Below are 16,614 nucleotides of genomic sequence, written 5' to 3' on the forward strand. Positions count from 1 at the left end.
TCCTGGAGATACTCAGATATTGAGCAAGCATGTTATAGTGGGTTCATCTTTTTGTTGATGAGACTGGTTTCCTGAGACACAGTCTTCCTCATTGCCAAGATTCTGGTTGATTTAAAGGTTTTCTTCTTCACATAGCTTCTATCAGCCAGAGTGGCAACTCAAGGATGGTTTAGAACCACATTCCTATGCCCCTGACGTCTGCCTACGATACCCTGCTAGTTTAGGATGACTAGAATTAGAAATCAATTGATAGTAGTAAGAATGGCACGCTGATATTCATAGAAAGAAGGCTCCGAGTTGTTACCTGCATAATGGGTTCAAATAATACAGAGAGAGGTCAACCCCCGTTTAAGGGGCTCCACTGGCTGCCATTCATTTTCTGGTCCCAATTCAAGGTGCAGGTGCTTACCTACAAAGCCCTAAATGGTTTGGGACCCGCCTACCTCCGTGACCGCATTTCAGTGTACGAACCCACACGATCTCTTCGTTCATCTGGAGAGGCCCTGCTTACGATCCCACCGGCATTGCAAGCATGATTGGTGGGGACGAGGGATAGGGCTTTCTCGGTGGTGGCCCCTCGACTCTGGAACTTTCTCCCTAAGGACATCAGGCAGGCCCCGTCGCTAGCAATCTTTAGGAGGAGCTTGAAAATGTGGATGTTCCAGTGTGCCTTTCCAGAATAAGGAAACTCCTAGCATTATGTCCCAATGCACTTTATCAGATATCTGCATGTCCATCCCCTCCAAACATCCCACCTGTCATGCCCAGCACTTTTAATTTTAATTTTAATTATTTAAAATTTTAATTTTAATTATTACATTTGGCCTGGCCATTGTTTTTAACTGCATCATTGCGTGTTGTTAATGTTTATTGCTTGTTTTTGTTTTATTTTGCTGTATTATTGTTGTTGTTTTATTGTTGTATTTGGGCTCGGCCTTGTGTAAGCCGCACCGAGTCCTTTGGGGGATGGTAGTGGGGTACAAATAAAGGATTATTATTATTATTATTATTATTATTATTATTATTAGGCTGTGAGCTCTTCTTGTTACACTGTTTGTGCTCTAGAGCTCTTAATACAGTAGTTAGGATCTGGGGATCTGGAAACCTCCTTCTAGACTGGAACTTCAAGTAGAATATAGGTAAAGAGAAAAGTTTCCCCTGACATTAAATCTAATCATGTCCGACTCTGGGTGGTGGTGCTCATCTCCATTTCTAGGCTGAAGAGCCTGCATTGTCTGTAGACACCTCCAAGGTCATGTGGCCAGCATGACTGCATGGAGTGCCATTACCTTCCCACAGAAGCAGTACCTATTGATCTACTCACATTAGCATGTTTTCAAACTGCTAGGTTGGCAGAAGCTGGGCCTAACAGTGGGAGCTCACCCTTGGGCTCCAGATTCGAACCGCCAATCTTTCAGTCAGCAAGTTCAGCAGCTCAGCGGTTTAACCTGCTATGCCACCAGGAGGCCATAGGTAGAATATATTCTACTGATATTTTTTCCTGAAATCCTGTGAAATACATATTTGTATTGTTATTTTTTGTTAGTGAAGTCAGTATTGCCAGTATCAAACATTTAGTATGCTTTTTCTCACCCCAATATCTCAGTATTGCTCCTGCTAATCGAAAATGTACAAAATATGACAGTTATTTTCACAGTTCCGTAAATACATAGGAGTATTCATGCTGGGCTGTTACCATACAGGTTGCCGTAAGCAGCAAGGAAATACCTCTGTGTAGTGGTTTGAGTTTTAGGCTAAGTCTTTGAGAGACCAGGGTTTGAATCCCTGCTCAGTCATGGAGTCACAATCTCTTCATCTCAGAGGAAGGCAATAGAAAATATCGTCTGAGCAAATCTTAGCAAGAAAACCCCATGATAAATTTACCTTAGGGTCACCATAAGTAGAAAACATCTTGAAAGCAAGCAATAACTTGTATACACACTATAGACTAAAGAACAATGAAACGTGTTAGCATTAGCAATTTTTTATTTTCCTTTTTTGTTGCATAGGAAATGCAGTACTTGCTTCCAGTAATCGTATTGTAATGTGAGAGGGTGGTAGCACTAATGGTTGAATACAAGTGTTAAACTAATCCACACCAGCTCAAAAAACCTGCAGAGATTTAGTTTTTTTTTTAAAAAAAAGAATGGATGCCCACAGTGATTTTCAACCAATTGCAAAATTTTTACAGAACACAGTAAAACTAAAATGGTAACTATGAGAGTCAATACAAGGATACTAGAGGCACAAGGGACCCGATTCATACAATGGTGGAGACATGAGAGTATTAACACAGGGATCAAGTGATTTTGCAGCAGATATTTCACATATATATTGGAAGAACTTTTGTTACACCAAATTGGAAAAAAAATAGATATCAGGGATATCTATTAGATCTGCACGAGTGAATTACTCAGTGTGCAAAGGCCAACCATAGGTATATTGTGGTTATTTCCACAAACACATTTTGCAATCTTGAAAAATAACTGCAAAGCGAGCTTCCAATCTTTTTTACAGCAGCAATAATAGCAGAGGTACAGGTGAGAGACTGTCCACTCAGCCACGTTGCTATATTTAATATCTGTGCTCTCTAAGCATCATTGAGTTGGAATGATACCTCTACATTAAACTGCCAATCTTCTCGCTCTCATTCACATTTAGATTTCTCTCTTTCTTTTGGAGAAGAATTGTTCAGTGATCTGAGGCTTGCCACTCAATGTGAGTAAGGAAATACTTGGTGAAATACTGGATTGTAAATGTTTTCTCTTATACTGCTTAGACTAGGGAGGGTCTTGAAAACAAAATCCAGTAGATCTTCCTGTGGCCAAGAGAGTTTGTTGAGCAAGATAGTAAAACTCTTATATCTGAGCAGAGTGCAGAATTCAGGAAGCTCTAGACAAATTAGCATGACTTAGGAAATGTTTTCCTTCATGGTAACTGATACATGTACTCAAGTTATATGCTCCAAATCTTGTTCTGCCTTCATGTAGAACTTGGGTGGATGTGAAAATCATGTCAAATCTTGGCAACAGCAATGTGCTGAAGTTCTATTGGCCTTAGAATGAAAGAACAAGTCCCCAAATTTGGATTTAAAAATATACACCAAAATCCTATGTTAATGCCCAGTGACCATTCATGAATCGGGCCCAAAGTATATACAGAGTTTTGAAGAAAAAAATGCAACAATGCATGAAACTAAAGAGCCATATGACGTTGGGTTTTAAAAGGTTCTTTAAAAGTTTGTTTTAATATAAGGAGGTCTGGTGTGAAGAAGGGTCAAACATGGGTACCTGGTTTGAATATTGTCCATTAAGAAACCACTTTCAAGGTCAGTTCCAAGCTTGAGGATTGTTCCTTACTTTGAAACTTGATGTCTTGTTTTTTCTTCTGAGATTGAGCTCTTAAAGAGTTCTTATGGATGCTTTAAGCGAAAAAAACAAAACAGAACAGAACAGAACAAAACCCTACCAGGCAAGGATTTTTTTGATTTGAAACCCATGCCTTCCCTCAAGAATAAAGAATGCCCCCCACAAATAATACTGAATTTTAAGTTAACTGTATATCTTCAAAATACTGAAAACACCCAAAATCAAGAGAGAAAAAACCCAGAAGTTGTGTTCTCAGTGAAATATCTTTAAACCTATCTGACAAGAACCAAGTCAGGAAAAAAAAGACTAACATAACTTTGAGTAATATTCATACAGCTCACTAAGCATTATGGAATAGCATGCATTAATATTGTACGGTTATTTTACATCACCTATATCAGAAGGTTCTGACAGACAGCGAAGGCTACTGGTGTAGAAAAATCTTACTTCAGAAGAGCAATATAATACAGATTTCACAGGCACTACATTTTTAATATATCAGGTATTATGCTGGTTTTCTTATATTTTCTTTCTGTCCTAAAGCTGGCATTTATAATAATGACCAAAAAGGCAAGGATTGAAGTAAACAGAAACTAGATACCAAAGTTGATATATTTCTTTCTCTTTTTTCAGATTTATATTAGTGCATAGTTCTCATGCAGATAAACACTGCTATGCATTTACATTGTTGGAAAGCAGAGTGAATTGAGCCCAAGTTGTCACATTTTTGTAAATCATTTTGCCAGCCTGTAATAGCACCATGTAATGGATTTGCATTAAACATTAAATTGATTTCAGAATTGGTGACACAGTATTCACTACAGTTAAGTGCTATGGAATAGCTTCAATGTTACCTGCTATATATCAAAGCAATTTTCATCCCACGGCTTTTTTATTGGGAAAAAAATAAAAGGAAAATGTACTCGATACTAATTAGACTATTGCACAGCCTTGGACTTGATGGTGGCATAGCCGGGTTTTACTGTCAAACAGTAATACATGCATTGACTTCAAGACAAAATTGGCTCTGTAAGCTTGATTTAATGGAAACCTTGCCTGGTAGGCAGAGTTCACTTCATGAGATCTCCTCCAATAGATTTCATGAAAGATGGGTTTCATTTAGGTGCCATTGAAGCTCTCCTTCCATTTCTATGCCGGTTGTGGTTTGCAATGTTTGTTCTATGGAGGTCTTCTACCAAAGTAAAATTATTATTTTTTTTAAAAAAGAAGATATTTCCAGAGACACAATGCAAAGTATAATGGTGACATTTAAGGAAAAAAAACACAAGGGGCAAAAAAGCGGTTTATGTTATGTATTTGGGGTTCTCGTTGTGTATATGTGTACGGTAAATGTTAACACTGTCACTACTAAGCTGCAAAATATATAGAATGAAAAAGATAGAGAGAAAGAAAGCTAGGTAGAGGGATTTTGCATATTCCTGTGGGCTGACTGAATACTGTGGAGCTGGAAAAGGTTCTATTCCTTTACTCTTCAACTTTCCAAAGAGAAGGAGGAGAGTTTACAATACAGACAAGGTATACTCATGGGTGATATTGGCCTATCGTTTAAAAATATATATATAATAAGATGAATAATTACAATATTGCAGGGGTGTGCAGAATAATAATAACAAGCTAGAGTCCTATTTTGAAAAGGGGTCAGGGGAATAATAATAATAATAATAACAAAAAGACTATTTTCGGTAGTGTCAATTCCAAGTGGGCTCCTGTTTGTGTTTTGTGTGAGGAAGCAGAAGTCGGTGTTGTGCGTTTGTCAGTTCTCAAAGAAAAAGATCAGAAAGAAAACTGGTTTGTACAAAGGATGAAAAGCGATTTTGGAATGGGCAAGTGCGCGTGTGAATCTGCTTTCTAAGTGTGACCCGAGATTATTTCTCTATTGTCGACTGTACACCCCATGCGGTTGTCTCCCCTCATATCTCCGTTCTCTGCTCTACTTCGAGGAATAAAACTCTGTTTGTTCTCCACACTTGAACAGATCCGAATTGCTGTGTATCTGCATGAAAATCAGATGAACCACCATTGAATTTAGTGTCTTTAATACTTTACAACTCCTGTTGGTAAACACCCCTGACCGCCCTATCTAACGTTTAAAGCCTTGAAAACAATTTGTTTTGACACAATTCCGATCAGAATTTCCCTAACTTTACCATCTTCAAACTTAATATGATAAAACACCTTCAAAAATACAGCATATCTGTAATGTCCATTTACAATGGTTCTTCAGTAGCCTATACTTCTCAAGCATAGGAATATGCTATACTATTGAGAGAAGAAAAAAATAATAACTGTATTTAAATACATACAAAAAGGAAACAGGAAAGTTTTAAACTTAAATCCAGTTCCCAAAGGAAAAAAAGCAATTCTATGAATGCTGCCTTTATAACGAACAATCAGAAATTCCGCTAAGCTAATTTGACAGAATTTTTCCTCATTTAAACAACATTACAAAAGTCCTGCATTATAAAATAGGGTAGAATAAATCAGTGTAATCAATAAAACTATACAACATACAAATTACATCGCTTCTGCGTGGGCAGCTTTGATTCTCTCTCTTTGCGGCCATGACTACGACATGCTCACTAAAAACAACTATCTGCCCAAACTATTGCTTAGTTTGCTTTGTTTTTCTTTTTTAAAAAAGGGTGCAATTTTGTTGTATATACAACCAATTCACTGGTAATACCTTGGCTTATAGCAAGGTTCTGACAAAATGTTTGTCTAGGCTTTTTTTCCCTTCACTGTGAAGCACTGAAAGCTGCTATTTTTTATCTTTTCTTCTTTTTTTTAGTGCACATATGTCTTAATAAGGTAATGCCCTGCTAAGTGCTATAGGGAAGGCAAAAGATGCTGGCTAGTGGATGTGATACCATAATACTAACAATCACACAATACAACAGAGCAAATGACTACTCAACCACTTATTTGACATATATGAAAATCCAAAACATTTTTTTCTTTAAATAGAGAATAACCAGTAAACAATTTTCAGAACTTGGAAGTTTAAAAACGTGCATATAAAAATGGGCATTATATACTTTTTATTGAATGTGGGTTGATTGCAATCTGCTAATAAAAATGGGTGTGGGATCTGAAGAAAAAGGGATTTCTTTTTTTTTTTAAGGCTTGCTTGTGAAAGGAACAGTTGTAAAACAAAAAAAAAAATTGCTTGAAGCAGGGTTCAGCTTAGTGCTTCACAGTTTGACTGCTTCTCTAAGAAGAGCCCTTCCTGCGTGTGCATTCAAAAAAAATCACGACAACAAAAAAGTACAAAGACAAACACCTAAAACACACTGCGTCAATTGCAGCACCGACTTTGGTCAAATAAAAAAAAAGTCAAAAGAAAAATCAAGAATTGCTAAGCTTTTCTTCTACATGATATAAGCAGGTATTGCATATTTTCATATATCTGGGAGAGAAAAAAATTAAAAACAAAACAAGAGGAAGACTCCAAATAAAATGTAAAATGCAGCAACATCAAAAATACTGATAATCTAGCATCTACAGATCTTAGAATAGCACTGCCACTGACCGTACAGGACAAGAAAACACTACCCCTATCTGTGGAACAACTAACGCTCTACTCAGTTCTAAGATGCCGAAACTGACAATGGCTGACATAAAAGTCACATTTACAAAAAAGTGTCTCCAAATGCTTGACTAGGGAGAAAAAACCCCTTTCAATATAGGAACATGTGCAACAATTCCACAAATAATCGCTATCCAGGGCAAGGCACATTGATATGGAATTCTTTTTTTTTTTTGTTTCGTGCAAATCAAGAAAACAAAACAAAAAAAATTAGTTTTAGGGAAAAGATGAGGAGCAAAGTGTCTTCCCAAGAAATTCAGTTTACTTGATTGTATAGGACAGTAGTAGAAACCCTTCTGAAGGGCTGAACAAACATAGTTTAAAGGCAAGTGCCTGGATTAGGGATTACAATATTGTGTCTTAATGCACTCTACTTTACCCTACATTAACTATATAAAAATTAGTTACTAACACTAGAACATGCAGAGACTTTCTCTGATTAGCTAGATCGGCCAACCAGAACGTATATATATGTATAATATAGGAAACCTTCTTAAAGTTGCATGGGAAGCAAAGGGGTGCTCCGCTGTCTGATAGAAAAAAAATCTCTTGCATTTTTTTGCTGTTTTTTTTCCTCCTTTTCCTTTTTTTTCTTTTTTGTACATAACATACAGGACATTTGGGGTCCAAACTCTTCTTCATCATCTTTTTGTTTTGTCTAAGCAAGTGTCATTGCCTTGAACTGGCACAAGATATATAATCAGCATTTTGCTTCTGTATTGCTGCCTTTGCAGTCCAGGAAAAATAAAGCCAGTTCAGGGATACAAAGGGGTTCTACGTTCTGGACAGCTCTGTCTTATTATTATTGTCTCAAGGGCCACGATCCAATGCAGGGAGAGGCAGGCTTAAAGCCATCTGTTCCAAAAGGCTTAAGCACACCTACTTCCGTGTTGGGTTGTGTCCAAGGTATTCTGAGAAGTGATATACCCTATATTGCCGGAAACACATATGATTTGTCAGAATTGGCATAATTTATTATAGTGACTTTTAGCTTATAAAATTAACAGATATTATGATTTAATTTTAATTATGTGCTTTGATAACAGAAAATGATTAATTAGCATTTAATGTAGATAACATAGTGTGGTAAAAGCACCATTAAATTCTGTTTTTTTAAAATTTCCTTCAGTTTTAAAGGGATACAAGTTTAACAATAAAAAACATAAAAAGCAAAAATAGCTCCCCCTTTTTTTCTCGCAAGGCTGTTTTTTACCCCAATAATTTAGAGTCCTGGGGTGATAGGACTTGGAAAACAAAAATAGAATTTTCAACAATCTCTATCTTACAAAGATATTTAGCTATCCAATGAAATTGCACTTTTCTCAATTCAAAATTCGATTGTTTTGATTGACTTCTTTCAGTTTCTATCAAAACAGACCAACTTCCCCATCTCCATGTGGATTTTATGTCATTGTTGAAAATTGTCACAAATGCTTTATGTAAGTGCAGCATTTAAACCCTTTTTTCTATTTCACGTGAATAGCAGTAGGTTGATCTTTCATATTTCTCTGCAACTTGGGTGGAAAATCAACTTGTTGATAATGTTCTTATGATTCATGTCACATATCTAACTAACCGCTGACTGCAATTGAAAAAAAAAAAGAACTGATATGTTACAGAAAAAAACAAAAAGCAAAACCCAACCCCCAGGTCTGTCCTGTAAATTCTGTATTGCAGAATTCAGGTATTGCAAAAGTTATCATTTAACGTGTGTTCCTTATGATTTCTCAAGAAGTTTCACACCTGTATGGGGAAAAGTCAGTGAAAATACTGTAAAACAGTTAGGCGCCATATGGAAAGTGTTATAACAGCAAGTCAGTAAGCAGCCAGAAGGCTGGCTCTACTACCAGTGTCCCTAATGCTTACACTACCAATTGAACACTTCAAAAAGTATGAAGCCCAAACATTTCCAGCACCATATGAGAAATTACATCGGTCACTAAGGTGTTCTTATTTTTGTTGTTGAAAAAAAATCCCCCTCCTCCCCATGCCCCTGAACAATGTTACGGCGTTTGTTGATAAACCATAACTTTTGCCATTTTTTGAAGATAAGCAGTTGTTTGCTATCAGTATCTGTTCATCTTCCCTTCCACAGAGGTGAAGTAACTGCACTGCACTGCGGCTGCTTCCATGTTACAGAGTTGGGAAGGGGTCAGGTGGTCGGTCTGGCAGATGGTGGGAAGCCGAGAGTTTTATCCCAGGTACCAGGACTGTAAGGAGGAAAGAAAAAGGGAAACAAAAAATGGTTAGTATGTGTGGCAACAATAGCAAAATGATAGCAGTTTGATGCCTCTACATGGCATGGGTCCATTGATTATGGAATCAATCAATCTGATCTCACCACTGTTGATCTCATCAATTAAAAAAATTACAGGGTTTCAAAAGATATTAAAATGATAATACAGTATTGCAATTATGTAGTATGGATATACCTTGAAACAGATACCCAGAGTTTGGAAACATTGTCTTTCTGACAATAAATTCCCTATATTAGCATGATTTATGGCTGGGGAGGATTTTGGCAGTTTTAATTCAATATGTTTATTTTCCAATCTTTTTAACCTCTCCCATGTATATGTAAAGGTGAAAGAAATCAGCTTGTATCTTAATTAAAGTTCTACATCAGCTTTCTTCCAATGAGTTTGGCTCCTCAAGGCTGCCTGAAAGAGCCTCTGTGTGTTGGTTGTTCTACATCAGTGGCTCCCAACCTTTGGTCCTCCTGGTGTTTTGGACCTCATCTCTCTCAGTTCTTAACACTGATAAGCTAGCTGGGATTTCTGGGAGCTGAAGTCCAAAACAACTGGAGGACCAAAGGACCACTGGAGGACCACTGTTCTGCGCTACGGTTGCGCATTCTATAATACATAATCACCATCACACTATACTGCACCTTCCTTCAGTGGGAAAGAGGATGCAATGATCATCGGCAGAGCTGCAGCTATTCCATACAGTCCTGTTGTGTGAACTTTCAATGCGTGAGGCAGGGATAGTCATGTGATCTTTGCTATTTGTGAGAATACAGAAGTGTTTTTCAGAGGTTATGGGGGGGGGGGGTGTCCTGAATCTCATGGCAGAATACTCCATGTCTTGATGTATAATAGTAACTGGAGGGATTCCCGAATGCATCCTTAGTCCCCAGCCACTTATGGGCTGTGGAGGTGTACTTTGGTGTACCTCTGCTCTTTAGCTCACTCAAATGAAGGAGTAAGCATACACTGTGCCCTTAAGCCTGTTGTTGCACATCTGGGGAAGGAGGAAGAGCAGGAAGAAGTATCTCTCCAAATCTTGGTCCTTTTGTAACCTTCTTCTTATGAAAGTAAATCAGGCACTGGATACTATAAAATGGATTGGAGTAGCCATGGATATTTTTCAGGACATTTTCAGGTGTACCTCTGAAAGAGTTGAATGCACTTATTACATGGAGCCCCTGGTGGCGCAATGGGTTATACCCTTGTGCCGCCAGGACTGAAGACCAACAGGTTGGCGGTTCAAATCAGGGGGAGCACGGATGAGCTCCCTCTTTCAGCTCCAGCTCCCCATGCGGGGATGTGAGAGAAGCCTCCCACAAGGATGGTAAAACATCAAAACATCTGGGCATCCCCTGGACAACATCCTTGCAGACAGCCAGTTCTCTCACACCAGAAGCGACTTGCAGTTTCTCAAGTCGCTACTGGCACACAAAAAAACCCAACATCTGGAATACATTTCATTCCCTGTGAACTTAGAGTAAGGCCTGACAGTTTATCCAAAAAATCAAGAAGTCACTGAATTCACCAATGTAGATCACCTTACAGCATCAATTCTGCACTTAAAAGAGACCTTAATAGGGGACACAGAAAGAGCCTCCTCGAAGACTGAGGAAATACAGTCAGGAGTCCCTTGGGCAATGTTTCTTGTAAATGGCAAAACTCAAAAGCATTGCTGTACAACATATTAACCAGAAGGTATCTTTCTTCCCTCCACAAACAGACAAATTTATGTAACGCTTTTGACACAAAATAAATAAAATAAAGATATTCCAATGTTCTAATTTAAAATGGTGACATGAGTTTGGAAAATTATATATTTAAAACCAAAAGTTGGAACACATGCCACAGCTGAAGAATCTGGAAGCTATAGTTCAAATATGCTTCAAGTGCTGATCCTTCTAGTTTGAAATGCTTAGGATAAGGCCTCATTGCTTTGTAGTCAAATATCAGTCATAATGGCAAATAAAAAACAAAACAAACATTGACAGTACCTTAACATCAACTTTCAAATATCATGATTCAAATAGCTCCTTTGTTATACAACGGCTGCCAAAATTCTAATATATGGTTAGGATGTTTCCCATTTACATTTTAATTTATTGATTTGCTTTGCCATTAAAAAATTGTTCATTGATTTGATATCCCCACCTTTCTTCCAGACTTCACAGACAAGTTGGTTTTCAACTGAACAACTTCCAGTAAAAAACACAATAAATCACACAAAATAACATAAATTAAATTAATTATACTATTAAACTGTGAATAGAAAAAGCTGAAAATGCTTCAGCAATAATACATAAGCAGTAAAATATTTATAGGTTCAACACGTTTGCCCAATGATATCTCTGATGGTAACATACAGTAGTAATTTGTTGAAGGCCTGCATGAATAGGAAGGTCTGGATCACAAACCCAGGTAACATAAATAATCATTTATTTGTATAATGTCAATGGAGTTATAAAATACAAATGATCTAAGCATTACACAAAATTGGGTTCAAAATAAATGAAAATAGTAAAAAAAGGAAAAAAGAATTGATAATAAGCTCTACTTTTAGATGCCCGCTCAAATTGTTTTAAGGCCCTTCCATACAGGCCCTATATTTGAGGATCTGATCCCAGGTTTTCCACTTTAAACTGGATTATATGCGTTTGCACTGCCAGATAATATTGAAAAGCCAGACTTGGCTACTGTAGTCCATGCTCTTGTTACATCTCAAATAGGCTACTGCAATGTGCTCTACGTGGGCTTGCCTTTGAAGACTGTTCAGAATCTTCAAGTAGTTCAAAGGGGGGCAGCCAGGTTGCTTACCTGAGTGGCATACAGGGAGCATACAACTCTCCTGTTGCATCATCTCCACTGGCTGCCAATTTGCTACTGAGCACTATTAAAAGTGTTGGCTTTAGCCTATAAAGCCCTAAGCAGTTTTGGCCCAACTTACCTGTCAGAACGTATCTCTCCTATGAACCATCTAGAGCACTAAGATCTGCAGGGGAGGCCCTGCTCTCAATCCCACCCCCCTCACAAGCTCAACTGGTAAGGATGAGAAACAGAGCCTTTTTGGTGGTGGCCCTCCCAGCTATGGAACTCCCTCCCCAGTGACATCAGATTGGCCCCCTCCCTTCTGATATTTAGGAAGAACCTAAAGACCTGGCTCTGGAACCAGGTATCCAGGCAGTAGCACAATATGGAATATGCATATGGAAGTTGGCTTAAATGCAGCACCATGAATAATGGTTTGGGAATGGGCATTAGGTTTTAATCTGTGCTAATTGTATTTATATGTTTTATTGGTTTTACAGCTTTATATTTGTTTTTGTCTATTGTATTTATAATGTGCCATTGAATTTTGCCTTATTTGTAAGCTGCTCTGAGTCCCTCTCAGGATGAGAAGAGTGGGTTAGAAATATAGGAAATAAATAAATAATCTGGGATAAACAGAAAACTTGGAATCAGATCCTGGGATATAGGGCCTGTCTGGAGGGGACCTTTGTTTCTGGAATCAAAACCAGAACTGATTCCAGAGGTTAAAAACTAGAACTGGTTTCATTTGGTGCACAAGTTCTACTTAGTGGAAGTTGGCAATGATGTGCAGATGCTGGGCTGCTTCCACATGATTTTTTTCTCCACATCTTCTCCTAGGAATGGATGTAACCTTCAAACATCCATTTAGACTATACCTCCCCCCAGCACCAACTGCAGCTCTGGGCCAGAGCAAAGAGAGGGGAGGCCAGGGGACAGTTCCACCTTGTCTCCTGTGCTATTCTAATAATATGTTATAATATAATATATTGTATATACATATAATATTTATAATATTGTAATGTAATGCAATATAATACTAGTAATTGTTTTTAAATGCATAATGATTTTGTATTCTGTATATCTAAACTGTTGTAAACCGCTCTGAGTCGCCTAAAGGCTGAGAAGAGCGGTATACAAATAAAGTAAGTAAATAAATAAATAAATAAATAGTGAAGGTGGTCCATTTAGCTTCAGATCAGGAAACAAGGAGAAAGATTCCTACAAATAAACCTGCTATGAGTAGAAGAGTCCTTGTGGCAGGCTTGCTCTCTAATAAGAAGAGAAAGGGGAGCTGGAAATGGCATCCTCCACAGCAACTGGCTAGGAGCCGTTATTCCAGCACACATTGTATGCTCTCAGTGGTTTAAGACTTTTGGCTCACAAAGGGTCTTCCCATTTTATTGTTACAACAACATTCTCCAAAGTCTAATATATCCACTATACTTTCAGATTCTCCAGGCATCTACCTTATCAGTAAACTAATACTATCAGTCTTACCTTGGTCTTTTTTTTCCTTTCGGAAGAATAGCATACCAGTTATGTCATAATATAATGTATTTACACTGAGGCATTTTATGATAAGTGGCCTATCCCGATCAAATTAGATAATGGTCCCTGTTGATAAATGGTGATGAAAATTGAGGCCTTTACTGTCCCTATAGTATCCCATACAAAATACACCAAAATTGGTACCACATTACTTAAGTTATAATATTATTAAGCAAAGTATTTTTCTCTGTTTTAAGATTTCATAATTTTTGTTTTGACAATATCTGTTGAGCATCCTTAATCTAGAATTCTCAGTGGTGGCCCCTTGACTCTGGAAATCACTCCCCAAGGACATCAGGCATGCCCCAACTCTGGCAGTCTTTAGGAGGAGCCTGAAAACATGGTTGTTCCAGGGTGCCTTCCCAGAATAAGGAAACTCCCAGCAATACGTCCCTCAATACACTTTATTAGTGATCTAGGAATGTCTGCTCGCCCATTCCTCTCTGAAAATTCTATCTAAGTTATATTTCACCTGGTCATGCTCAGCATTTTTTATAATTTTAATTATTAAATTTGGCCCAGCCATAGGCTTTTAAACGTTGTTGTGTTACTATTAATGTTTACTGCTATTTTCTGTTTATGAGTTTTATTTTATTGTTATGTATTATTGTTGTTATTGTTTTTACTGATGTGCTGTGGGCTTGGCCTCATGTAAGCCGCACCGAGTCCCTTGAGAGATGGTAGCAGGGTACAAATAAAGATTATTATTATTATTATTATTATTATTATATCCGTCAGAATCCAAAATTTCCCGCATGGGTGGCTGAGATAGTGACAGTTTTGGTTTCTGATGGTTCAATGTATACAAACTTTGATTAATGCAAAAGTATTAAAATGTTATGCAAAATTATCTTCAAACTATAAAAATGAATTTTGAATGAAATGAAATATCTCGTTGTGTATGGCTATGCAAACACAGGTATTCCAAATCCCCTCAAAAACTGGAATCAAAAACATTTTTGGTACTTCTGGTACCAAGTACGTCGTCGTCGTCATCATCATCATCATCATCATCATCTAATTACTTATTAATCACCCTCCATCCGAGAATGCTCCAGGCGATTTACAGCTAAATTGTAAAAGATAAAATACATACATACAAAAATTAAAATTAACAGAGATCGAATGCTCTAGTAAAAAGCCAGGCCTTAAGTGCTTGAGTAAAAGGCCCTAAATCACGCATGGCTCTCATGTAGGGCGGCAAGGAATTCCATAAGGCCGGGGCAGAAATAGAAAAAGTCCTGCGCCTGGTCCTTTCCAAGGGATATTATGTAAGGGACTATGTAGAGAAATTAAATTAATCAACATTAATACAAATACGCATTTGAAACGTGTTTCAAATATTTGTATGTGCATATGTCTCTGTGTTAACATTTTCCCCATCTTCTCACTGAATACTTTGTGAATCAGATACATTATGTAACATTTAATCAAAAGACAGAACTTTGAAGTTACATCATTTTCTTCACATCAACTCCACTGACTAAATCAAAGTACTTTCTCTATACAACTGTTTTGAAAATTCCTGCATTATCAGTGTAATGTATACTAATAATCAGCAGATTCTAACACTATGATCTAAATGTGTTAACTAAAATCTCCAGAAAATAATCTCATGTGTTCTAATGGAGCATCCTAAGGTAAGTTTTACCTGGGCATATCTGCTTGGAACATGGGCATGAGCTCCTATTTCACTGCAAAACATGATATTGGTAATACAAAGAACCACCAAAAAGTTTGAATTCCAGGTTTAGAGAGCTGATAGCAGAAGGCTAATGGTTTCACTAGAAAAAAACCCCATTTGTTCTGAGTATTAGGTAAACTCATATTTCAAGTTACTATCTATTTTGAAATGTATAGTATTTGCCTATCAAATTGCTATATGTTACAAACATATATAAATCCACAATAACCTTAGAAGCCTTAAACAATGATGCCATTTAGGTTTTTTTTAAGGGACTCGTCACAAAAATGGTCCAGGGATTTGATTCAACCATCTGGGTGCAAGTATACTCTATCTCACTCAGGGACATGTAGTAAAAAAGTTTGAAACTGTAGCAGAACATGAACTATACTCAGCACACATTTTGATAACGGTCACTACGCATTTTGGACACGAGGGGGTGCACTTTTCCATGACACCTTTTTCCCCTGTCCCACTCACTGCATTAATTTTTTTTCACCAAAAAAGTCTGCAGTGGTTTTGCACTTCTCTCAGAAAAGGGGGTGTTGGAGTTGGGGGAGAGGAGGAAGTTTCTTTACCCATCTTACTATTCAGTGTGTGCCTTGCAGACAAGGTTACCCCAGAGCAGCTCTGTAATCCTTCACTGAAATAGGCTTTATTGATTGCTCTGGTCTATTGTTCCCTTTTCAAGTCCCCCAAGTTCAAGTTCATCCTGGTGTTACATCATGTCTGGTTGCTATGAGCAACCAGACAGACCCAGACGTGACTATCATTAGCAAGACACACTCGGCTCCCCTCCCACCAACCTTCCAGTGGCTCTGACGTAGCAGGGCCCACTGCAAACACATTGAAGTATTTATTCAGCCTAATTTATGACCTACCCAGCCAGCGAGACCCCCTCTCCAAAACCCAACGCTGTTGTATATTTAATTAATCAGCCTCTCCCTGGCACTTGGGAAAGTTAGACAAAGGGCTAATTATTGTGTTGTTGCACTCCCCACCCTTTTCTTCTTTTCCTTCTTTTAATAGTTGGGGGGTGATTCAGGAGGGGGGTAGAAAAGAGTTGAATATTTGCATGGGAAAGAAACTTACAAGGCTCACGCCATTTGCACCCTCTTCCCATAAACACCTTTCTCCCACTCTCCTGCCCTCCTGACATTTTGTGAAATACTTGAGCTGCTTAAGGGAATTAGAAAAAAAAATCTGATGTGAATGTAACTCCTTCAGAGTTGGTATTCAGTAACACAAATCAACTCATGACATGTTTAAATTTAAATGCTAACCACACACTCTGAGAGTTACTTTAAAGGTTAGTTTTTAATCAATAGAAGTTGCTGACTCTGGAGTTTTCGA

General features: G+C 37.8%; 1 protein-coding gene across 5 annotated transcripts in view; it reads right to left on the reverse strand.

The window, feature by feature from the left end:
• Positions 1-1,968: 1,968 nt before the first annotated feature.
• NFIA (nuclear factor I A) overlaps positions 1,969-16,614 on the reverse strand; it is a 526,896-nt gene continuing 512,250 nt past the window's right edge. For all 5 annotated transcript variants that reach the window (XM_060773622.2, XM_060773618.2, XM_060773623.2 and 2 more), the window contains one exon: positions 1,969-9,185. In XM_060773622.2, coding sequence (XP_060629605.1) covers positions 9,168-9,185 — 18 coding nt within the window. In that variant the 3' untranslated portion in view covers positions 1,969-9,167. The remainder of the gene's footprint in view (positions 9,186-16,614) is intronic.

The sequence above is a fragment of the Anolis sagrei genome, chromosome 4 (assembly GCF_037176765.1).
Source record: "Anolis sagrei isolate rAnoSag1 chromosome 4, rAnoSag1.mat, whole genome shotgun sequence".
NCBI classification, from domain to species: domain Eukaryota; kingdom Metazoa; phylum Chordata; class Lepidosauria; order Squamata; family Dactyloidae; genus Anolis; species Anolis sagrei.